The 26,742-nt window shown below is 37.2% G+C and overlaps 1 protein-coding gene across 1 annotated transcript in view; it reads right to left on the minus strand.

Moving 5' to 3' along the window:
- Positions 1–835: 835 nt before the first annotated feature.
- pcdh7a (protocadherin 7a) overlaps positions 836–26,742 on the minus strand; it is a 31,704-nt gene continuing 5,797 nt past the window's right edge. Inside the window, exons 3-4 of the mRNA XM_084097927.1 lie at positions 2,971–3,169; positions 836–1,812 (exon numbers count right to left, since the gene is read on the minus strand). Coding sequence (XP_083954053.1) covers positions 1,310–1,812; positions 2,971–3,169 — 702 coding nt within the window. The 3' untranslated portion in view covers positions 836–1,309. The remainder of the gene's footprint in view (positions 1,813–2,970; positions 3,170–26,742) is intronic.

Genomic DNA, 26,742 nt, shown 5'->3' on the forward strand with positions numbered 1-26,742 from the left:
CCAAATGTGGCGAAGACCTGGACGAGGCTGATTAACAAAGACTCATTTGATTCGTTTGAACTGTAATACAGGTATTTGAACAACTACACTGTGTGTGTCATTTCAGGCTAAATTAAAGATCTAGCTCTCCTCTGCGACTTTTGCGCACCGACCTCGCTTTGCATTCACACACACTCAAACACGCTCCTCCTAACGAGGTCATGTCCTCAGAAAAACAACAAAATCGGATTCTTTCTTATTTAACAAAATAAGCATTAGCTTATCGTCATGCAGTGTTGCCTTTAAAGAAATTTGGTTTACATATGAGCTCTACTTAAAAGGGATGAGATACAGTATATTTGTTGTTTATAGTATAGTATAGATGTATCTAAACATTGTTTAATGCCCCTGTGTATGCACTTTACACAAATGATTAAGTTATTCAAATACACTTCAGTGTCTTATATACTAGTTGAAGATCAAGCAGGCAAAAATGCTACATCTACTTTCAAAAAACCGTTTCTTAAAAAAGCCTCAGGTATGCCAAACATGTCTGTTTATACAGTACATACACACTTGTACACACATCTGCACTAAATGGATATAGACATGTATCTCCGTGTGTGCATGTTTTTGTGCTGTGCACATGTGTCGCATGATTTAATTGGCTGATTTAAACTCTGAGGTCTGATGGGATGGTAATGTAACAGTCATTGTGAAAATATCCGAAAATTCTGAAGCACTAATGAGAGCTGTAGTATATTCCCATATCTGTAAAAAAAAAAAAAAATCAGGAAAACAAGTAGCTTTACAAATTATAAAAATGGATGACCAGATTTTTTTTGTTCTTATTTTTCTCTAAAAGTCTGAGATGAAAGCATTTACATGACTAGTCTGACTGTAATTAAATAACTGTACCGGCTCAGCAACAGGAAACTACTTAGATTAAAATATGATTGGTTAGGATTTCCTTTTTCCTGATGCTACATGGTTTTATTTCCATAATGTGCCGCAATCGCATCCATTTCTGTGGTCGGTAACCGGATTTTGTCCATCAATCCCCACATCGCCCCCTATCTACGGGAGCCCTAACATGCAAGTGTTTGCCATTCACAAAGTCCGACCAAGTTTATGAAAGAATAAACGATTCACTTTTTTTTCTCCTCAACTTTGATATTTTGCATCTAGAGATATGAATTAATGATGATTTTTTTGGCAAGGAGAAGATGCCTGTTTTGAACAGGTATGCACTAGTCTCTTAATGATCCTCCTGCTCCGATGTCGTGAAGTTGCTCAGGCCGGTTCCGTGGCGTGAGGGGTTGGCTGGAGCTCACAGGTACACTTCCCTGCGAGACAGAGTGAGGCACGAGCTGGTCTTATAGTCGCCCCCCGTCCTCGTAAGGGGTATGACCTCTGGGGTGTGTGAGTCTTCTTCTTCTAGACGACGGCCAAAGCCGGCGCTGCTGAACGTGTCATAGGACGCCGAGGTCATTTTACGATTCAGGAGATTACGGTTGTGGTCGCCCATGTTCCTGTTCCGGTCCCGGCGGCTGAGAGTTCCGAGTGGATCTCCGTTTGCAAGCGAATCCCGGACCTCCTCGCTTCCTCCGCTGCTTTTATCCGTACCCCCGTCTCCGTCTTCCTCTCGGTCGCTGTCGTCCTCCGTGTTGTTGTTGTTATCGCCGGGCGAGGCGAAGGTGGAGAGTTGGGGTGTTTCCATGCGTCTTCGTGGTGACGGTTGCACGGGCATCCAGCAGGTGTCAGAGTGACCAAACTCATCACACTCTCGCGTGCACTTTCCTGTCAGAGCCACGTCAGGGAGCTGCCTGGGGTCTGAGGAACAGAGACAGAGGCTGTTTTAGGATATCCTGTCAGGGAACTGTCTCAACTGAAATATGCGCAGGTCATAGTTCAACATTTTTTGTTCAGACTGTCAAGTTTTAGACACTCGTGATGTCCCTGGAGAATGAATGAATGTCTATCTACAGTGGCGTCCTAAGGTCTGGGACCATGTTCGTGTCAGGTTGAGTACTGCTGTAATTTACTGCTTTAAAAAATGCAAAGGAGGACAAACCGAACCAAAATGAGAACAAACCAAATACTAAGAAAATGTTAAAAATGTTAATTCTTCAGTTGCTAAGAACATAATTTGTAATGGTAACAATGTGGTATTGAATTAGAAGAAAAAATGGTATTTTGAACCTCACTGTAAAAAATGTAATTTCAATGGTAAAATACTGCAAAAATTGGATGTTAAAACCTGTTAATTGGTTAATGGCAAGTTCCCTTTTACTGTATATGGTGGAAATAGATCTATAGGACATTTGAAGTAATTTTACAGTAAAATACTGTTAAACTTTGGAAGTAAGAATGATCTTATAATTTACAGTGAAAATTATATTCCCACAATCCCCTGCTTTGAGACTTTACATTTGATGGCATTTTATTTAAATAGTAATGTTTCTTGTTAGTTTTTGTTATCAGATTAGTACATTTGGGTTTTCTGTTACATCTTAGGTTGTTTCATATTTATAGCATTTTTTTTTTGTCACGCGTGTTATCATGATGGATTTTTGTATATGTATGTGCAACGAAACAGTGAAAAAAACATAATACTTATTTTTCATAATTATTAATAATATAATATATTTCACCCAAAAATGGAATTTCTTTCATTAATAACAGCTTCATGTCATTCCAAACCTGTACGACTTAGATTCTTCTGTGAAGCATAAAAGAAGATATTTTGAGAAATGTCTCAGTGTGTTTTGTCCATGCAATTAAAGGTCAATGGTGACTGTTTGGTTACCAACAGTCAAAATATATTCTTTTGAATTTTCATTTTTGGGCTAACAATCCCTTTAAAGCGAAAGACATAAACGAAAAAAAAAAAAAAAAACGAAAAACCCGACATAGCCTACTTTGAAATTCTGAAAAGCACGTCATTTTTCACTTTGTGGTCTCAGACCTTTCCCACAGATGACTTTTTACCATTTTCCACATGCTCCTCCTCGCCTACGCTCCCTTCTGGTGTCGTCCTTTCATATCCGTCCTCAGGCAGTGGTAAAGATCCCAGTCTGGGTCCAGAGGAGCTCTTGCTGCTCGGGGTCTCAGAGTCCTCCACCCCACTATCATAGCAGCCTTGATCCGGAGCTTGACTCACCACAGAAAATGTCACTCTTCTGAGAGGCTGGAGAGACACAGAGAGACATGAGATTAAAACATGATAGGTGATGGTAGGTATTACGTCAATAAGGATTATCTGTATAAGACATTTGATTGATCTGATTTCACAATGATCTCTCATTGAGACTCAATAAATAAACATGTATACAGTATCATTATACTAAGCAATGGCACCTGATTATCACAAAGACTGGAGGGCTCTTTTTTGTTATTTATTGACTATTATAGTTGTTATCAATATTTTTAATTTGCTTTTATTTATTTTTATTTTCAGTTTTCATTTTAGTCAAACTTGTAGTTATCCTTTTTATTAGTTTTTAATTATTACTATTTTGGTTTCATTTATTTCAGTTTTAGTTTTTATTTATTTCCAGTTAGTAATTGTATTGCTTCAACTTCAGTTATTTCAGTTAAGGTCCTGATATACTTCAAGCGAAACTGAAGGATAAACTGGTGTGACGTCATTCAGAACAAAATCAGGCCAAAGTGTAGTTCCTTTGGAGTTCGCTTCGGGAGTTTGCTCAGGCTGGATAACACCTTTGAACTATCATTGGTCCATAGTGAATACATAATAGGTAGGTTTGTTCTGAGGCTCCATCTTTTTTGACATGGAAATCTTTGGTTCATTTCTTCCGTTCAGTCTATGAGGTCAGAACATACCGGAGAGCTGCTTTATGGGTCACCGTGATTTTGCCAAGTAAGACATGTTCCTGGATCAACATATTTTGTTGATCTTGGAATAACATTCCTGTCCCAAAATTTAGTCCTCACCCTATCCCTACCCCTAAACCAAACCCTACCCATAACTTTTCCCTAAAATCAGAGGGAAATGATAGGTGAATAACACTGATGTTGAAGCACCTCACCCTGGTTCTAAGCCTACACTTGACATAAACTGTAAACTTGTCCCTCAAATCTGATTGGTTGATTGGAAAGATGTCCCAGGATCAACAAAGACGTAATATGCTATCAGTTTCTGATGCAGAAAAGTTAGTTCATGCATTCATGACCTTGAGACTAGATTACTGTAATGCTTTATTAGCTGGTTGTCCTGCATCCTCAATAAACAAGCTACAGTTAGTCCAAAATGCAGCCGCTAGAGTTCTTACTAGATCAAGAAAATTTGATCATATAACACCGATTTTATCATCACTACATTGGCTACCTATAAAGTTCCGTATTAATTACAAGGTATTGCTACTGACTTATAAAGCCCTAAACGGCTTAGCTCCAGTCTATTTAACGGATCTTCTATCACCCTATAATCCATCGCGCTCTTTAAGATCACTAAATTCGAGGCTTTTGGTCATACAGTACCTAGGATATCCAGATCCACCAAAGGAGGGAGAGCATTTTCACATTTAGCTCCAAAACTCTGGAATAGCCTTCCTGATACTGTTCGTTGCTCAGACTCGCTCTCCCAGTTTAAAACTAGATTAAAGACGCATCTCTTCAGCCAGGCATTCATATAATACTTTTAATCTTACAGTTCAAACTACAATCCGGCCTCTAGGTCATAAATGCCAGAGGAGAACTGGCCCCCGACTGAGCCATGGGTTCTCCCAAGGTTTTTTTTTTTTCTCCATTAGGTCACCTGATGGAGTTTCAGGTCACCATTAGGTCACTTGATGGAGTTTTTCGGTTCCTTGCCACTGTTGCCTTTGGCTTGCTCAGTTGGGGATATTTTGGGGATATTTAATTTAATTTTATCAATCAATAAATTCCACTAGAAACAAACCTTGTTGTATTATTTTTATTTAATACTGTGAAGCTGCTTTGATACAATCTGTATTGTGAAAAGCGCTATACAAATATACTTGACTTGACTTGACTTGATCCAGGAACATGTGGTACTTGGTGAAATCACTCTCACCCTGCTTTATTAAGTGCTATAAAAATAAACATGACGTGACTTGACTTGATTTTATTTCAGCTTTATTGCAGTTAACAAACTGTTTGTAATAGTTTTAGTTTTAGCTTTAGATAATGATAACCCTGCAACAATCCTAGCATAATGGCGGCAAGTTTGACATGAGCAAGCACCACTCACATGTTCTGAAGAAAATGTAAAACTTTTGTTGCACATATAATAAGAAAAAAACACATTTTATTACACCCTGTGGAATACTTTATAGCATGTGTTTTATGGCCTCATCTATATGGGTATGACTCCATCTCCCCAACCTAATCTCACACCAGCAAATCAGCACATTCAAAGTCTCCAACAAAATCATAAAGTCCAGTTCAGGCTGTTTGAAACCGAAGGAAGAAAGTCTAGCCAAGCAAACGAGTCCCACATTGTCCCTTCGGTGTCTACTGGAGCGATGACTGACAGCTGTTAGGAGACCTGCCTTATAAGAAGCATTTTTATATGCACCGGTGTCTGCCTTAATCAAGGCTATATGAAAAGAGAGAGAGAGAGAGAACGGGAGCGAGAGAGTGCGCTAAATGAACACCGTAATTAACTGATGGTTTCATTTTTCACTGGGGGGAAGTGGAATCGTAACGGAGAAGGGAGAGGGTGATGAATCAGTCTTTATGGGTGTCAGGTGTCAAATGTAGCAAGCGACAAATGAACATTAATAGAACAAATCATCTGTTTTGTCTGCGAGCTGATGTCTGACATGGTCCTGACACTTGAGAGGTTTTGAGGGACCACACATACTGTCTGCTTTTTATTATGTAAAGTATTCTGCATGTTGCATTATAAAATGATTCTGTGTTGTATCGGGTCGGGAGCATAATAATAATTTGATGGTTACGCATACAGTCATTCCTAGAAGATCCTTGAATCTTTAATATTGTCTTTGTACTTTTCTTCGTTGTACTCTTTTCTCTGTGTGTATCTCTGGAGGCACATAAAGAGAGTGCACACACACACTTTACTCAGCTTTATGCTGAGCCAATCAATGCAGTGCCCTTGACCCTTGCTGGAAGTCTCAGTGGAACGCTGTTTTATTGACCCATAATCTCCACCCTCGTTTACTAACTCCACTCCTCACTTTTCTCGGAATGTCTGCCTTTCAATTAAGAAAGGGATCTCCTAGGGTCTAACTCAGACATTGAGCACAGCTCTCCTGTACGCTAGAGAGAGAAACATTGTGCAGTTACAGATGCATTATATAAGTGGTTTCTCAATTGGTGCATAGCGACCCAGAAATGGGTTGTAGGTCTTTTCTGAAAATAAACAGCAGGGGAAAACAATGCTGCATGGAAATCATAAAATGTAACTGACCACTGAATCATATACAGTCATATACAGCATAATAAACAGCATTGTGAACTTTCACTGATGACGTCAACATTTTCTATGCATATGGCAGACGCTTTTATCCAATGTGACTTTCATTGCATTCAAATTACATTGATTCAGCTAATAATTTGTTATTTTTTTAACAATAATAGTGCCTTATGATTTTTGCTTTTTTGTTGTTGTTTGAACAACTCCTTTCATTTACTGGCAAAAAAAAGAAAGAAAAAAAGATGTTTACAAGTTAAATTACAACATACAAAAAATTGATGTGTGATATTCAATAAAAAACTTTTTAATAAAGTGTTTTGTTTTATTGTTATTATTCTTTTGAGAAGTACATTGCACTAGACAATGTAATTTCACAAATAAATGTCACACTTTTAGCCATCCTCATTCGGGGGATGTTAAAAAAAAAAAGACAGTTAAAATTTAAGGGAATAATTTCGCGTAACACCAAAAACGTAATGTATATGATCAAATGCCCATGTGGTTTAGCATACATATATAGGTAAAACGCAGCGTTGTTTGAAAACGCGCATTGCAGAACATAGAAGTAATATACGTTTGAATGACCAAAAGAACCCCATTGCTGTTCATTTCAATGTTTTTAAACACAGTTTGTCAACTCTTCGCTACTTCGGTATAGAACTAGTAAGAGAAGGGGTGGTGACATTACTAAGATCTTACTACAGAGGGAAGCCTTTTATATACATTCACTTAATACTCTTTCTCCAAAAGGTTTGAATATGGCGTTTGATTTGAAACTTTTCTTGTGAACATTCTTTGTGTATAACTTTTTATTTTAAAATTATTATTATTATTTTTTTTTTATATATCATGTTGGATATTTTTCTGTATTTTTCTGTGGTTTGTTTTTCTGGGTTTTTTATGCTTTAGTGGTTACATTTGTGTTTGATTAGGTCGTTATTGCATTGTATGATTGGGTAATTAGTTCACTAATGAGGTCAGGTGAGATGGCTCACACTGAAATAAATTGTACCTTTCTATGATTGTTTCTTGCCTGACGAAGAACTTTTGGGTCGAAACGTTGTTCATTTTAATAAATCCTTGGGAGCAGAAGTGGCAGTGTGCCGATTCTTGTTTATTTTGGACTAGACAAAATAATAACGTATAATGGTAATATTTCTATCATAATCTTTTTTAAGTTTAACCAAACTTTTATTTCGGAGGGTTGTAGCAAATATATTTGAGTTTCTGAGACCCTATCTCCATAATGTCCATGTCCTGCATGCTTCGGTATGTGTTGTAGATGAAACTGTGCCATTCATTCACACAGAGACATGCAGAAAATGCAGACTTCATTTTTTTTGTGGTTTCATATTCATGCACACTAGTCCATTCGATCTTTCCATCTTTATGACTGTATTCAGTGACACCGTCTGTGTTTTTGACATTACAGAAATCATAGCAACCAACCGTACCATTGCTTGCACTATGCTGTGCTGTTTGAGACCAGGAATGCATGTCAAGGCCACACTTCCAGTCAAACTCTACTAGTACACTGTTGGCCCACATCCATGTTAATTCAGTGAAACCAGTTGCTTTCTATGAAAACTGTACACGGTTGACTCATTTAACTGTACGAGGGTGGGTCTAGAGGCTCAATAACATGGGTGGGAATATAAGCCTGTTTGCTGCATTGTCTTATCGACACAGTGGAACCAATCAGATTACGGCGGATTTTATGTTGAATTGCCAAGCACTGCTGGCTTATGTGCCACTGTATACTGATTACCCAAGCCCACATTTACACTAATGGCTGCATTTGATTTGTTTGATGAAGATTAAATAAGTTCATATTTAAGAACAATATCTGCACTTAAACCAGTAACTAAAGAACATAGCTCATAAAGAACATTTCATTGTAGAGCATCATTATATCCACACAATTGCCTGAACTTCAGGCCCTGAAGGGTTGCTACAAATTACCCACTGAATTGAGAATCACCTTCTCATTTTTGAGGTTTCACGAGTAATGCAATAGGTTGTTCTAAAAGCTCCACAGATTCAACTTTAGTTGCCTATTTGGCTGAGAAACAGCGTAATCAGCCCTATTATGAGTGTGAGAAAGTGATAAAACATTTGTTTTAAGGTTTGACGCGGTTTCCTTGACAAATGACGAGCCATTGTTCTAAACTGTCATCTTTACGCTTATAGTTTTAGAGTGATTCTCACTGTCGTTATGTATTATCTATTTTAAATGCTTTCAATTAAAACCTTGCTAACCTGTGGGTGAAGGTCTCTTATAGGAAGGATACAACAAAGAATTAGATCTTTTTAACATTGTTGTTTCTTTTAAGTGAGTTTAAATGGTGAATAAATGGAGCTGTTACTTAAATCTCCTGCTTCTCTGATTTTTCTTCTGAGAAAAGGACTACTGTAATCTCAAGTGTCAGAAAAGGGCATTCAATATATTTCAATAAGAACATATATTATTAAATTCTTCAAAGACCAAATCTGAGCGGTGCCATTTAATATTATGCAATATTAATTTTACATTACTGTCAACAATTTTCTCAATTATGTTTAATGTCTCTTTATGATGAAAAAACTACTGTTCAAAAGTTTGAGGTGAGTGAGATTTAAAAAGAAATGAATGCTTTTATATTTTTATATTTAGCAAGGATGCATTAAATTGTCAAAAGTGACACTAAAGACATTTATAAGGTTAGAGATCTATTTCACATAAATTCTGATCTATCTATTCAATGAATAATCCTGAAAAAACAAAACAAAAAAAACAATACTATATCAATAATTAGAAATGTTTCTTTAGCACCAAATCAGCATATTCTAAGGGACATTGAAAATTCAGCTTTGCCATTACATTACATTTTAAAATAAATTGTAATAATATTTATTACTGTTTTTATGTTTCTGTATTTTTTATCAAGTAAATGCAGCCTTGGTGAGCGTATAATAAACCTCTTTCAAAAGCATTACAAAATCGTACTGACCCCAAACTTTTAAATGGTAGTGTACATCTGAAACAAAACTTATACACGAATGAAGAATAATGTGGAAATCCACTCTCTTCTGAGCCACAAATGAGAAGCATTCAAGTAATAAAATGTTCCTCTGGGGATCTTTAATATGCATATGTAATGCATATTCAGAAGCTGCACCTGTATATCATGTCAAACTGCTACCCATGAAAAATAGGAGGTTTTACAGAACAATAATATGAGTTTCTACATTTGTATCACACATGCTATGCCATATTGTCGCAATATGATGGCATAACATTTGCGTGGGAGACAGAAACTGAGAGCGCATCAGTCACAGAGGTTGAGCTTTTGGCTTTGTGGTTGTTTGTGTTTGTGAGAGAAGTTTGGCTAAAGACACAGAGGTTTGGCTGTGTGGATGTGTGTGAAAAGCAGAGTCTGGCTAAAGTCACAAAGGTTGGGCTTTTGGATGTTTGTGTGTGTGTGTTTGGGTCTTGGCTGGGGTCCAGTCAGTGCACCAGCAGCAGAAACAGAGCTGATAGAATATTAATGGACTTTGACGGCAAACATTAAAAACCAACCCTTTAATCTGACACAGGCCATTTCCTTTCCCTTTCCAGCATGACATCCAACTGAGTCTGTGTATGTTTAATGATGTGACTGTCTGTTAAACCAGGTGTGCATCACCGCCTGCCTGCCTTTGTGTGCATGTGTGTGTGTGTGTCCACATCTACACCGGTGTGCATGCACATCTAACAATCTTGTTTGTGAGATATCAGACCCGAGTGTGTGTGTATGTGTGTCTGCTTTCCGCAGTCATCAACATAATTAGAGAGAAACACTCTTACCTGACGGCTCAAAGGAAATTAATGAGGCCTGATTAATTAGTGCTTAGCCTCTCCTCTGCGTTCCATGACTCTGCATATTGAAAGGGCATGCCGCATACAATGAATAATTCAGGCGAGTTGATTTGGATATGGATCTATAGTGTGTTCCAACTATAAGTACATTCAATTAGTGACATCACTCAAACAGCACATAAGAGCCCCTCAATCCTCCGCCATTAACCGCGGAATCAGTTTTATTCACGATTAGTGTGTACAAACTGCCCTTATTCCGTAAATGATTAATTAGCATTTTGGTCAGAATTATAATTTTTCTCTATTATTAATATTCTGCTCAAGTCTATTCTGTTCCCAATTTGTAGAAAAGTCACAAATGTATTCTCTCTACAATCTCTATCCTAGAGAGCAAAAGTTCTCAACAATATCTCAGAATGTTGCCCAGTTCAAAGTCTCTAATCAAAAACCAAGGATTTCAATGCAAACTCAAACATTTCTAATCAAACTCTTAAAAGATTGAGGCCTCCAAGGGATAGTTCAACCAAAAAATAAATCTCTGTAATACTCAAAGAGAAACAATGATATGATGCATGCTTACTCTTTGTGTTTTGTTCAGTGGTGTTTTTGAAAGAATTTTATTCAGTGAATGAATCATTCTGACTCACTTTATTCAAAGAAGACTCTTCTTTATGAATCACATGGCCGCTTCACCTCCCATCAAAGACTGACTACTGAATGAGCCAATGGCATTCAAGTGTGGGTTAGGAGCATATTATTGGAAATATGTCCAGCGATTGGCCCTAAAATGTTAATTGTGTTTGAAGATAACATACCATCTACACTAAACCCTTCCCTGAACTTATCTGACAGTGCACAAAAGCAAACATGAAATAATAAGAAATGCATCCGCTGAAGCAACCATGCCATTTTTGCCTCTACAAGTCATTGGGCTCTTTTTTTTGTGACTCTTGTTTCAAGAACTCGGACCTGAGTGTGCAGTGCTGTATCAGGTGCGCTATCAAGCAAGTTTACCACATCAGAAAAGCCATAGATATGGAGATGGTTATGTGAGGCAATGTGGAAATATATTAGTTTACAAAACCTTGAACCATGATAAATGTGTTTGGAGGTCATAACATAGTATTGTGCAAGCAACAAAAACATTTCCTAATTTTATGAAGAAAGTCATATGGCTTTAGAACAACAAGATATTGAGAAATTGTTTTTTACAGAATTTTATTTTGTCCTGATCTATGAAAGAGCAACCTCTGAGCATTAAATTTTTATGAAATAGCAGTGTCTGCCCAAAAGCCAGCAATACACCAAGCATTTACAAATGTGGGACTTAAAGGCGTTAAAGTAGGATGTAAAATTGCACACACACTGAGAGACACTTTGTCGTTGTGTGTTTGCTTTAGTTTAGTATCCACTCATATGCTTGTCCTGTGGAAAACAATTTCACCCGTGTGTGTGTGTAACAGCAGCAAACACTGACAGTTATTAATACAAGCAGGTGGCAAACTGACAAGAGTAAGTTTGTGTAGGACGGCGATAGACGGACAGACACACACATCATTTACAATTTCCTGTACGTCTCCTGCTCAATGACATGAGAAGGATAAGCGAGTGTGTGCAGGACTCCCGTTTCTGCGGCGGAATAAAGGTCACAGAGATGCGTATGTGTTCTGCAATAGCGTGACAGATACTCCCGATGATCATCCTGCACCACGGCTCGCTCTAACTGCAGCATTTTACACTCACGCTCCCCCTCTCACTCACTCATTCTTTCTGCTCTCTTCCTTTTCCCTTGTTTCTCCTCTTCATCCATAACTCTCATCCCTTTTTCATCCCGCAATTCCCTTGCTGTTTGAACCTCTTTGGTTCATTCAGCCCACCTTGAATTCTCTCATCTCTCTCTGTATATCTCTCATCCTCTCTCTCTTTCTCTTTCTTCCTCTCTTTCGGCTCCAGGTGATTTACAGGGCTGCTCAGCAGTATCTGAGTATCAGCAGTGTGAGTCTGTGTGAGGAATAATAATCACCATGCAGTGAAAGAGGCACTGCAGAGAGAGAGAGAGAGAGAGAGAGAGACAAGGAGGGAGAGAGAGAGAGAGAGAGAAAGAGAGAGGTGGAGAGTGTCGTGAGAAGAGCAGAGAGCAAACAGAGGTAAGAAGTGGTTGCGCTAGTATACACTCACACAAACACAGAGATATACAAGCGTGGATTAGCGCACATTAACTGTTGCAGAGGGGTCATCGACTGACTGCAACACAAAGTCAAAGAGGAAGACGGGCACTAGTGCCGCTCAGTGGCTGAAGTTAAGCACTGTCAATTTCTCAAGCATGCTGTGAATGGAATGACATCAGTTTTTTCCTATATGTTCTTTAATTGTGGGTAATTATAGCCCATATACATATACATATACATATACATATACATATACATATACATAGGTCTGCTATATATTTTGATTCGTATAAGTTTTATACCTTTTAAAATCTTATTTTTGACATTTTTACTGACAGAGTGGACAAGAAATGATGAGGAGAATAGAGGATAGGGACTGAGAAATTACATGAGCACAATTCAAAATCTTGGATCCTTTTGGCTGACTATTAATTAAAGAGTTTCAAAATTCAAAATCTGCCATGATGTCAGCATAATATTGGCATACTCACTTAGTCTTTCTTAAGGGGCATTCACACTGACAGCGATTTACAAATTATTTGTAATCATTTAAAAGTTGACCAATATCTAAATAATAATAATAATAATATATGTTTAATGTTGTTGTTTATTTGAAAATTAAATTATTATTATAAAGGATAAAACAGCCCTAGTGAAAAATATATATACTAAAACTTAAATTTTACATATGTTTGTACTTAATATAAATACCCTGCAATTGTACTTTTGGTATACTAAATTGGAACAACTAGTTTTGTTCTTAATGCACTTTAGTTATCCATAAATAGAGCTGAGGTCCAAATAAAGATATATATATTTGATTGTGCTAAAATAGAACTATTAGAACTAACACATTTTCGTCTTAATATTAAGAAAAATGAATTGTGCAATAAAGAAGTCATCCACATAAAGTTTATACTATATTATAATATTTCTATCAGTAAGTATCAAGCGATATGTCAGGAAATATGTTAATGCTTTGTAGTATACTTAATGAAATAAATGTATTTACAATTTTGGTATAGGTTTTTTTTCACTAGTACAAAAGTTTGGGTCAGTAAGATTTTTTTTTTAATAGAAAGTAATACTTTTATTCAGCAAGAAAGCATTAAATTGATCAAAGGTGATTTTTTTTTTTTTTTATTTCTTTTGAACTTTCTATTCAATAAAGAATCCTGAAAACAAATCATGGTTTCTACAAAATATTAAACATATTGAGGACCAAATCTGCATATTGGAATCATTTCAAACACTGAAGACTGGAGTTATAATGCTGAAATTTCAGCTTTGACATCACATGAATAAATTACATTTTAAATATGATGCAAAACAGCTATTTTAAATATTTCACAATATGACTGTTTTTACTATATTTAATCAAATAAATGCAGACTTCTTTCAAGTGCTTTAATTAGTGATAAATAATAATAATCATATTCCTTGACCTTGCAGTGAGTTTTCATTATTATAATTAGTTTAATGAAGTCAGACACCTGACTCCAGTCAGAGCCACAGTTGAGTCAAAGTCAAACAAGTGTAAGCACATAATTCCTAGAGGAACCAAAGAGCATCGTCTGAAGCAAAGCTGTTTAACCAACCACACAGCGTTTGGGACGGATTAAGCTCCTGAGGGGAGGGCAAACTAATCCATACGTGATTGGGCTTTGACTGAATAAAATATAATGATTAGGTGCATGTCTGACAGACGTCTCTGTGTCTCTCTGGTTTGTTTCTCTGAAAACAAGGCTTACTTAATGAGGGTGTCCCAATGTTAGCAAGCACTGTATGAATGTGGAGGTGATATTTATGGCTTTCCCCTCATCATCGTCTCAGACTTCCACATAAAAGTCTCCATTGTGCTTTACGTAGTAAACAGGATGCTTCAGCTAAATATGTGTGTGTGTGTTGTGAATTTCACATGTGTGTCTGGGTATATATGGTGAGACACTGAATTTTAATGAATACCCACTTGTGACGAAAAGATACACCCACACACACATGCACACAAACACACCGTCCCCCATTGTCCATTTTATACTGACCAGCAACCAAACAATGCAGTTCTGTTACAGACACAGAAAAATACACAATGAAGTGAATAAGGATGTCTTACAATGTGTGTATAATGAGCTGTATAAGTATGTCCCGTGCCGGGTGAGTTATTTTCACGAGAAGATGAGCTCATGCTATATACAACATTTTTAATCAGTTATGCTACATGCAGTTTTGCCATTTAACAAATGCACACACAATTTCCTGTCAGAAACCTGTCACATGACGAGATGATAAATCCGAAATCATGCGATTTGGACAGTCTCTGAACACGAAACTATAAATTCGCACACACCTACTCAGTGGCCCAGACAGTGAACACACCCCTGTGACACACATAAATTTACACCGAATGTCTCACGACATGCTGTGGTTGCTGTGACAATAACATCAGTGTGTGTATGCGTGTGACACAGAGGGGTGTTATTAACAGTACACACTACACTCATTCAGTCCGCCCCCCATTCTCAGTTCCTCTCAGACGCAATCGCTCATCTCTGTGAAGCCTTCATCATCTAGGTTCATCTCATGACGTCCACTGTGAGAATAGGCCCTTTCTGTGACCGAGGCATAATTAACATCTAGTGTCAGGAAGTAGCTAACTAAAAGTAGCAACACTGCAAAGTTAAGATCCATTTTTTTTCAGACTGACAGTATTTCTGCTGTTTTCAAAACTGCTTGCAGATACAAGTGACTTTTTCCAACAAGTAGTGGTTTAATGTACAAAACACTCAACAAATTGAGGCGTTGGATAAATATCTTCTTTCTCTGTATCTCAAACGGAGAATTTGGGTTTGTGTGCATTTATTTTATAAACTGAACAATTTATTTATATGCACCAGTTCAATAAAACGATTCACATTTGTGTCAATGCAGTATTTTCGTTTGTCATACACAATATTAAATGATAATATTTATAGCAATAATTTCTCAAACAATATTTTGTTAAATGCCTTTGATATATATTTTTTTTTTGTGTGTGTGTCCATGCGCAGATGTCTGAGTGACAATTTTTCATTTTCTAGCCATATATAAAATTACCTTTTAATATTTGTAGTAATATTTTGCTAAATGTCACTGTTGGTCACTATGTTTTTAATATAAATTATGTTGTTTTCTAGCTTTATTCATGTAATTTAGTGTAAATAAATCTGTCAAATGCTGAAGTTCATCGTTTAAAAAAATAAATAAAAAAAATACATATTTCAAAAAAGGTATTATAGAGTAGCTAACTACTTTTCCAAAAGTATAACTTGACAAGCTACAGTTTCAAAGCAGTGCTCAGCTCTCCTTTCCCTCTGCTACTGTTTTTTTTCTCTCTCCATCTGTCGTTTTAGGCAATAAAATATTCAGACCTTTAAACGCAAACATTAAATCACTCTGCACTTTAATAAAACCCAATCCAGAGTTATAACGATCAGCATAAACCATCATAAAGACACCTGACAATATAGGCACCTCTCTTTAAAGACCAGGTTGTTGTAAACATCAATTTCATGAGTTCAAATGTTCATCATATCCTTGAGTGTGATGAAGGATTTGCTGTCCACAATAAAGGGGCTTGAGTCCACCCCCACGTCCCGGACGTATTTAATTATAAAAATGAAGGTGGAGTCTGGGTGGTGGAGAGATGCCAGAAGAATTATCAGAGGAGTGAGATAAGCAGCTGTGTATATATCCTTCGTGGCATGATTAGCAGAATTAGATGAACATGCTCCTCCTGAACATCCGTTTGGAACTTGATTATTATGTCTCAAGTATCTGTTATATATTGTAAATATACAGTTGTCTGTATATTGTATATTTTTCACCATGTTACTGGGAGAGAAAGTAGACAGATAACTTAAAATGATGAGGATAGAATCAATACACATCAGATTCGAACCCACATTTCTCACACGAAAACCACAGCTCAACGTGTCAAACCACTAGTCTGCAGCTCAAACAAATGTTATGTGGAATATCATACTGTGCGCTTTATCAGATCCGAATATAACTGATGGCTCACAGCGCTCCTAAGGGAGAAAGCTGCCATGTTTTCTTATGAAACACCAAAGCTGCCACAACCACTGTATTTTAAGGAATGGTGATATATAAACAAGGATCAGGTCAGCGATAGTGGCCTGATGGAGACTGAATCTGATGCTACATAAGGCTAAAAAGGTTAGTATCACTAACCTAAGAAGCTTAGAATAGAAAAGACAGTTTTTAGTACTGCCTCTGGAAATACCCAACACAGGAAAGGGAAAAAAAAAATCAATCCATTTAGAAGCAATAAACAATTGTAGCCCACATAATGGGGACAAAATGCACTCACAAAGATGGCAATATCTGAAATCCTTGTACTTGTGGGGCCATTTTTTGGTCCCCATGATGGAAACAGCATTTTTTAATGTAAAAAGGCAGATGCTTTTCTGTGATGAGTAGGTTTAGGAGTAGGGTTAGTGTAGGGGGATAGAATATACAGTTTGTACAGTATAAAAATCATTATGTCTATGGAAAGTCCCCATAAAACATGAAAACCCAACATTTAAAAAAAAAGAAAAAAAAGGAGAGAACAAAATAGGGATTAGGAAACTAAAAGTGATTTTTAGATACTTAATTGCATGTTAATTGCCATTAAATGAAAATGCATTATAATTTAAATTCAAATTAAAAGCAATTAACTGAATGTTAGAATGCTTTTTGACCCACAGGACTAAGATAATAATACATTTATATATAAATACATTTTTAATTACTCATTTGTAAAGATGAAGTTACAATTTAGTACATAAAAGTAGTATTGAATAACAAACTACAGTCACAATTATAATCAATTAAGTACTTTACATGTGCTTTAATACGTTAGTCAACACTTCAGAATAAGTGTACTTCTTTAAAGCATGACAAAAGATTATAAAACATAATGATTTGAAATGTTCTTTAACCCTTGTGAGGTGTTCATACTTTAACCCTTGTAAAACCCGTGTTCATAGCCAGTGTTCGTGGGTCTGGTGGACCCGCTGCATTTTGGGGTTTTCGGGTCTGTAGGACCCGTTTTCATTTTTTATCAAGAGAAAAATGATACGATTAATTATTTTTTCAACCTCGGACTCATTGGCCTTGGCTCATTTTCTGTGAAGAACATATCTGAACACATTTTCAATGACCACACACTGTACACCCCCCCCTACACATTTATATTACACACAGGATGTTCGGGTCCACTGGACCCGGGGCTAATAAAAGTGTGGAAATTTTAGGTCCTGATTACCTTTACTCTGTCCTCCTCCTGTCAGGGCTTGCTGTTATTGTGTGTGTGTGTGTGTGTATGTGTGTGTGTGTGTTCTTGTTTATGGTTTATGAGGACACAAATGTATAATGACATGGGTATTACAACGTAAACATGGTTTATGAGGACATCTGTGTCCTCATAAACCAAACGGCTTAAAAAACATACTAAATGGTGTTTTTTGAAATTCAAAAAAGGCCAAAAGTTTTCTTTGATTGGTAGGTTTAGGGGTAGGGTTAGTGTAGGGAGATAGATTATACAGTTTGTACATTAGTAAAACCATTACGCCTTTGGAGAGTCCCCGTAAACCACAAATCCCCATAAACCACAAGTGAGTGAGTGTGTGTGTGTGTGTGTGTGTGTGTGTGTGTGTGTGCGTGCGTGCGTGCGTGTGTGTGTGTGTGTGTGTATGTGAGAGAGAGATTGTGTGTAAGTGTGAGAGAGTGTGAGTCAAAAAGTGAGTTTTGTTTCTACCCCTGCCGTTCCCTCACAAGGTTGCAATTTTTAAATGTGATCTAACAAAGCTAAAGAGGAAATATTAACCATATATGCTGTTTATATTGCTTGTAATTGGGATGAAGTAAACATCTGTTGAGTATTTTAACATAAAGGGTTAAAGTAAAACGTTTAATTTGAAGACATTATTGCAAAGTGCACTTTAAAAGTGTGTTAAGATACATGAAAGTGTACTCTCTTTAAGTTTTTTTTTCTTCATTAATATAAACTGCAAGTCGTTTTTGAAAAATATACTTTTAAGATTTGAAGTACACAACAAGTGCATATTCAATATAAAAAGTAAACTTCTGTTTCACAAGGTTGACCAAGTAAAACAGCTGAGGTTTGAAAGTTGAAGTTGAAGTTGACAACCATCAGTTGAAATTCTGAACCAAAACAATTGTAAATTTCAAAATTTACTTTGACATTTCCTTGTTTGGTTATTTGATCACATCAATTCATCAGACATTTCCACTTTCTGTGAAATACTGTGAATTTGCCTCTCCTCACAAGCTGTTTCACTCGTCATCACCCACACAAACACACACTGCAACTGTGACATCTCAGCGGGAGTTGTCTGACCGTGTCGTGCGACTGAAGACCCATCCCCAGCTTGAACGTGTTTATGTGTGTGCATAGACATCAGACACTTTCTTTCTTCCTAGCTGTTTTTCCAGCACAGACGCCTTTAAAATCCCTCCTCTGTTGTGAGAAGCCTGAAGAACTACTGTGTTGTTGAACTTCAAAAAAAGACTTTCCACCTCACGCTATGCTTTTCGCTTAGCAAAGTGCTCGCTCTAAATTACAAAGAGAACGAGGCACTTACGGCCCACAGAGTTGACAGTCTAACTTATGTTCAGCGAATCTCCCAACACAAACGCACACGCACACACACACAAACACACACACACACACACACACACACACACACACACACACACACACACACACACACACACACACACACACACGTCTCCCTCTCTTCTCATTGCTGCGTTTCCAAAACGTCCTTCTCAGGTCTGTCTTCTTAGATGTATTGCCCCTTTTATCCGACCAATTAGGCGTCAGCATTTCATCTCCCAGGAAACGTGTTTGTGGCTTTAATTGGCCATTTGATTTGCATCGCTTTGATTTAATTCTAACCGAGTGAAGAGTTTTATTTTCGCCCAGGCGGCTGTTGTTTCCCCCGGGGCCGGTGCCACGTGTGAGTGTGTGCGGGTTGTGTGCATGGGTGTTTATGGGTGTTGCTGTATGTGTGCGCATCAAAAAGCAGACCGAAAGAGTGTGTCTGTGTGTGAGTGCGATCCAGATTGGGGAGGGTGTCGGATTTAGATCCAGGGTTAGAAAGTGTGTTGCCTCGGTTGCTTTACTTTCAAACATTTTTAGCATTCTTTGAAGCGTGGTGGGTGTTGTTCTGAACACTGTTACACTTGGGCAGTGTAGGGAAAGCATCAGGCCTTATCTCTGAGGGCTTCCAGTCGACGTGTACAGGCAGGTGTAAGGGATCACACACACACAAACACTAACACACACACACGCACACACACAGAGGAACAGGCCCACAGGCCCTAACTTGCCCACACACTCATTGTGAGACGGAGGGGGGCGGACGACTGTATAGTGGTGTATCCAAGGAGAACGACAAGTAGTTTTTCTTCTACATGAAAAGCGCTTTTGCAACAGGAGCAAAAGGAGCAAAAGATTATATCTATAGTGCTCCTATAGTGTGCCTTAAACAGTAAAATATACAAATCGCAAAACAAACAAATAAATAAAGAGTAAAGCCTGTGGTTTGAAGCAGAATAATGTCACAGTAGTATATCTGAACCTTTCTAAGACTGTAGTTCACAAACCCAATGACTCCCGGTAATGCTGTATTCAGCCACTATTCTTTCACCCATCATCATGCTGTTCACACATGGATTGTGTACAATGCGGTAAAAGTGAGCAATTAAAAACACAAGCTTATTTGATTTGATTGACATACACCTATACATACATGAACAAACCCTTGGGTGGTCATGTTCATTGATATATGGAAAGTCAGGAATTAGTGAGCCAATATAATGATCAGGTTCGCAGGCCTAACAATGTGATGAAAGGAGGACAGAAAACCTCATCTCTCCGTTTTTATCTACTTTCCTTCCTGAGCTTTCTTTCAGCAAGAAAAAGTTGAGCCAAGGTAAAATCCCTAATTACAGACTTATAATTAAGTGTGCAAGTCCAAACAGACTAAAACGCTAATTAAAGACTGTGCCCTTTATTCTTTGTTATCCAAACTGATACATTGTGCATATGGAATTTCAACGTGATCTCATTAGTGTTTGAATGTAATGTGCGGTTCTAGCACACAAATAATTTAGTCAAAGTAAGGACAGCTTCACTAAAGACAATTTCAGAGACAAAGGCCTGCAAATCTTTATGAAAATTATAAATATATGTAGGCTTCTTATAATAAATGAAATTAATTTGTAAGTTTTAACATATATATTTATTTAATAAAGTTATGTAATGTATAAACTTAATTTGACAAAGCTAATAGCTGTATGAAATGAAGACTTTTCAAAAGAATAAATACTTTTTAAGCACCACCAAAACGGCAAATGACTTTAGTTTTATTTAGTGAGTCATTGAATCATTCATTCAACTGATTCGTTCAAATACGGTGATACATTCAGGAATAAAAACTAATGATTTGCTGAGTCACAATTTGCATAATATCCATGCTGAATAGTATTAAAAATTTGAGTATTCAAATTTAAAATATAATATAAAAAGAGTATTCTAAAGATACCCGGATGGTCTACCGAAGTGCAGATCCATGCACAATCTAACAGCTAATATTGCCCACAACTCATTGCGCTTTGAATGAGCAAATAAAAAGTGTTAAAAACTACAAACATGATGTGAGACTGACAGTAAGGGGTTTGAGTGATTAAGAATCAGTATCTAACCTGATGAAAAAAAAAAAAATGTATTCAATGTTATCTACATTATACTTCATCTCCAACAACATTGAACTTTTATAAAGATACGATCACTCTGGAGTAATTCCAATATAACAATTACCGCGGTATTTATATACATATATTTTTATATATTAAAAATGACAACAAAAAGAAAATAAATAGTGAATTAGAAAGCACAGATAAAGTTAGAAAGCATTAGCACTCGAGGTGTCAGAATATCAGTTAAGTCTGAAACAAGAAGCAACCCATAGCAACGCATTTTGGCAACGACATCTTAGATAATCTGACGGCAGATAATAAAAATAATAAATAAATGATTTTGAGTGATTCATTACAAAAGTGCACATCAAATATGCTAAACACAGAAGCTTGCATGTATGTGTGTCACACTATAACAGTTCTCCTGCACACACATTTAAGCTTCTTCTTTTTCTTTGAATGGCAGCTGGCAAACCCAACTTCAGCTTCTTATCAGATTTTCTGTCCAATCAAATGCTCTCTAGAATTTGAAGTGCCCCACCCCCTGCATTATATATAGACGCTGAAGCTGCGGCTAAAATTGGTCATGTGTTCACACATTTGCTGTTTTCTACATGGTGAATGGCACATTGTGCACTATGGGGATAGGGAATGATTCAGACAGTGTACATACATGCTTTCCATTGGGGCAAAGGAAGTCTGGTTTCATGTTAGTGTCATGCGAACTGCCGCAGCTCCGGTCCAGAGACACGATAGCACAGAGCGGATCATATGCGCGAATCGGCGCATACCAGAAAACATATCGGACCCATTTGAATTCTACACAGAATGCAATCTTTTAAAGCGATATGGAGGAGATTAGGAGGAAACTGCGGCTTTACCGAGCTCAACTGCTCTGGCCCTGCTGTGATATAAATAAAACACTATTGGCTATTAAAAAAAGGGGAGGAGCTGCTCGATATATCCCGCCCTGTCTTCCTGATTCAGTGGAAATTACGGCAACACATAATGCTGCGTGTTTCAAGGCACTTCAGTGGGCCTTTAAACTGTGACAGGATGCACGAAACTAAGTGACAGATTGGTCCCTTAAAGATGCAATTACTGTGATGAATAGTAGCCTAAGTCCCAAAGCTTGCCTACTCTTCTGCTACACACTCAAAAAATACACTCATACTTTTAGGGCATAGTATATAGGCAAATTTGGACAACGATTTTTTTCCGACTGATTCATTCAAAGCCACTAATTGATTAAGCAATGAAAAAGTAACTGCCTTTATTAGTGACTTGAGCCGACATTCAACCAATTCGTTTAAAAATGAATTTGTTCAAAATAATACATTAATAAATACTTGTGGGTAAAAACTTAAAACCGACACATCTGTAATGTTTCATTCATCTTTGCCTGTGTTTCCTTTTAAGTAGGGACAGCTAAAAGTGTGTAAGCTATATACGCCATGTAAACTGTTAATTGGATACATACTTCCATTAATTTAGATATATTTTGATTCACATGCTTTCTACTATTTATTGCATTTTTTAAATGGACAGAGTAAAGAACATTTTGTCAGAACCTCGAAATATATGTTATTTTATTTAGTAGCCTAATGTTCAAGTTTTGTAAATCACTGACTTTTTCTTCAGAATCTTGAGAGAATCCTGATCTCTATTATAAGCATAAAAAAAGTATTTATCTGGAATCATGCAGCTCTAATAGGCTATTTATTATATTGTATGTATTTGTATACACCGTAATACTTCTTATAATCTCTCAATCTGTCAAAAATAGCTGATCTTTCTATTTTTATTTATTTATTACCTATTATATATTTATTAACTCTTTTTTTTCTTTCAATTACTCAGGGGTTTAACTATGCATCTCTCTTTCTCTGACAGGCAGTGACAGAAGCAGCCTGGGGTGTTTGAATAAAAGATGAATACTCAGGCTGGTTCATGACACTGGGGTAACCCTGAACTGTAACCGTAGAACCAGAGAGCTACAGTCAGACCACAACAAAAGGATCACCCCACAACAACCTTCAGTACTGGGAACAAGGGAATCGGAGAGCCGAGTTAATGCCGGCTCAAATATGAATGCAATTCAGTAAGAGCTGAATAGGAAATGACACTGGGACTCTAAATGCTTGAGCTTTCCCACTCAATGCCAGCAGTGTGCTAAAGACACAATACACAGGGCTAACAAAGAGGTGTGTTATTGTGTGGGGTTGTTTGTTTAATAGCCTGCTCAGGGTGTGTGTATTTAATTGTTTAACTGTGTGTGTGTGTGTGTGTGTGTGATTTTGTGTGGAATTGATGCTTTTAGAGGGCTGCCAGCACAGGAATATCTCTAATAATAGCCATTAAACATTTGGCCAGATGATATTTTGGCTGCAGAACTAAAGTATGGTGCATCATTGAAAGATGATGAAGAATAATTTTGATTCCAACATTCCATTAGCATCTTTTTACAAAGGATTCCCATTCAGTATTCATCTAGTCAACAAAATTACTGACAAAAATGCTTGTTGACAAAGTTTTTTTTTTTTTTCATTAACAAGGGCGAGGTGATTAAATTATTTTATTTAAAACTGTTGATGAAATATGATCGGAGAAAAAAGAAACACTGCAGGATAATAACAATGCACTAGCAATGTTTTTGTAAGAAGGCAAATATAGAAAGAATTGATTTTAATAATCCAATCATAGTACATTGGGGATTGACCTACTTGAGCTGGAAGAAGGGAATACCGGTTAACTGAACCACTTTGTTTACTCAAATGCATCCTATATGTACAGTATATGAGATTAGTCAGCTAAATCCACAACATAAACATAATATTACAACTTACTTTTGCAAAGACAATGAAGTGACTGCAGTTTTGTCAAAGAAAAAAACTAACTAAAACACAAACTAAATTCTGTTCCCAGTCTGGACACAGAAGAAGAAACAGCAAAGAGTCATGGCCTAGATCTTGTGCTAGAAACTGATGCAAGAGGATGGGAACTTTTCATCTCCATGCATACCTTTGCATCTCAGCTTAATGTGTGTGTGTGTGTGTTTTCTTCGTTCTGTTGCTGCTTGTCTGAGAGTATATGGGTAAGGAATACCCTGAATTCCTGTCGTGTCTCATTTTGAGGTTGAAACAGTCGGGCGAAAAGGACTGTGCATGACAAAGTTCTGACAGCCTTGACACTCTGGCTCATTTCAGATTTTTTTACGATGTGGCAAACAAAGCCTTTGTGTCGGAGATATGAAAAAAGATGTTTTAATAAAATTGTGTTTTCCCAGCATTTATATCCATATGACCTACTTGAATGAAATTTACTATTTTCTTTCACTCTTTAGAATTATTTAAGTCTGAAAAGAAAAACAGCATGAATGCAGGAGGTAAGCTGATGGTAAGTGTCCATAAGGCTTTATTTAGTATTAAAAATTGCCAAAAATCAACATTAAGTCTCAATTGACCCCAAGTACTTTCCAAATGCACATTTGTGGTTGCTTATATTGAATGATTCTTCATTGCATGTTATTCAAAAGAAAAAAATGACTGAAATTAATTTAGGCTAGGCTAATGTTAATCAATAGTCAAGTAGCTATTTGTGCATTGTTGTAGCAAATTTGAATTCAGTCTGACTCCCTAAAAAAAACTCCCTTTTTAACACCCAATTGATTCTCTTCTACAAGCTGAAAATCTTGTTTCAATTGGAAATATGTCACATTATGGAAATAAAATGGGTTTGTGAGCAAACAGCAATTCATGCTGACATTAAGGTCTCTGCATGAATAACTTTTCAATAAATCAGAAAGCTTCTCCATATTTGGACCCCTTGGAAATATAACATATGAGATTAAATGTCAGGTATACATGTAAACACTATTTACACATCTTCTCTATTCTCAATTATCATTCAGTTTCACTGAAGGAATATATGGATGCACAATGAGTTAACCTTGCACTAATGGTTGTTGTTGTAAAGATATGTGGTGGTCACATGAGAACACCTCCCATCTGGTCATGGCCATCAGTGTTACTAACCTAATGTGTCATCTATAAATTATTAACCTCTCATTTTTCAGTACGTTACACTTGGCCACTAAAAAGCATCCTCTGTCATTTTTATAGCCTTGAGTTTCACAGATGTCCAGCACAATTTTATGGGAAGTACACAGTACTGAGGTTATTTACTGCAAGTGTACTTGCATTTACACTAAATGACTTTTAATCGAGCAATTGACATTAAATGTGATCAGAGAGACAATCAGAAAACAAAGCAGAAACAGAGAGAATTGAAAATGTTCATGAATCTAAATAGGGACTTCTAATTGCCTTATATTGGTCTGCAATTAATATTATTAATTCTAATCACTCCATTCTAAACCCAAATCTGTCCCTAAAAGAAACTGCCATTTTTAGAGGTGAATCAAAACATAATTTAGTGACTTAATTAACCATTTTTCCGTTTAAGGATCTCCCAAAAATTAGATTTTTTTCCCTCTTCAGATTTAGAAGACTTCTTGACATTTCTCATCAATTTTCTCCCAATAACATTGCTAGGTCGAACACACACACATACTTCCACCATCATTCTCAATCTTTTATAACCATTGCAGTGCACGTCCATGTAAAAGCTTTCATAATGCTTTCCCAATGAAAATCAATACAGCCCTGCAAAAGTGAGGTTAGCATTAGCAATCTCCCTTCATTTCTCTCTCTCTCTCTCTCGCTTTCTCTCTCCCCATGTGTCTCCCACTGTCTCCTGGACCCTCCATCACTGGTCTCCTCCATTAATTTATAATATCTATCTCTGGAGTCGGCCCTCACTAGCATATGCATGGCCCCTCGTGAGCATGCAAGTGTGAGTGTCAAGTGTATCGGCTATCCATCTGACCTGTTGCCTGATCCTAAGTGTGTGTGTTGAGTTACACAGACTCACCTACTGCCCACCTGTCTGACCGTTAACCCTGCACACCCGAGTGACACGTCTTCGGGTGTGCGTCGGTGCTAGCAACATTAACAAGCCTAGTATATTGATTGCCACTCTGTCTATTGAAACGATAGGAATGTTGGCCGACCTAGGGACAGGATGCAGCCGGTCGATAGGTGTTGGCGTGAGTGGGCATAAAGGGGAGGGGCTATAGAAAAAGTGCCCATCAGCAAAGAGGGAGTTCGGAGTTTCACTTAGGAAAATGCTGAGTTGTGCATTTATAGAAGATGGGAGAGACGTGCAATAGAGAGAGTGAGACAGATATAGGTCAACAAGATTACCATTTTCATTGGCGTTCAATTTCCGAGAGTGCCGTTTATGCATGTGTCCGCACACAGGCCTATTTGCAAATTCAGACAGCGTTAGGGTATTGGCTTCCTATCACGCTATACCGTCCCATCATGGAAGCAACAGCCAAGTGCACGCATACACTCACCGTCTGCACCGGACTCAAGTTAGGCTAGGTCACAAAGCTCCACGGTAGAGGAGTTAATTACAGTGTGATCAATAATTGATTAAACCGTCAGAAAGAGTCCAACAAACTCACCAGTAAGCATTAATGCTCTCTTACACACACC

The sequence above is a fragment of the Abramis brama genome (genome assembly GCF_963993115.1).
Source record: "Abramis brama genome assembly, chromosome: 2".
Lineage (NCBI taxonomy): Eukaryota > Metazoa > Chordata > Actinopteri > Cypriniformes > Leuciscidae > Abramis > Abramis brama.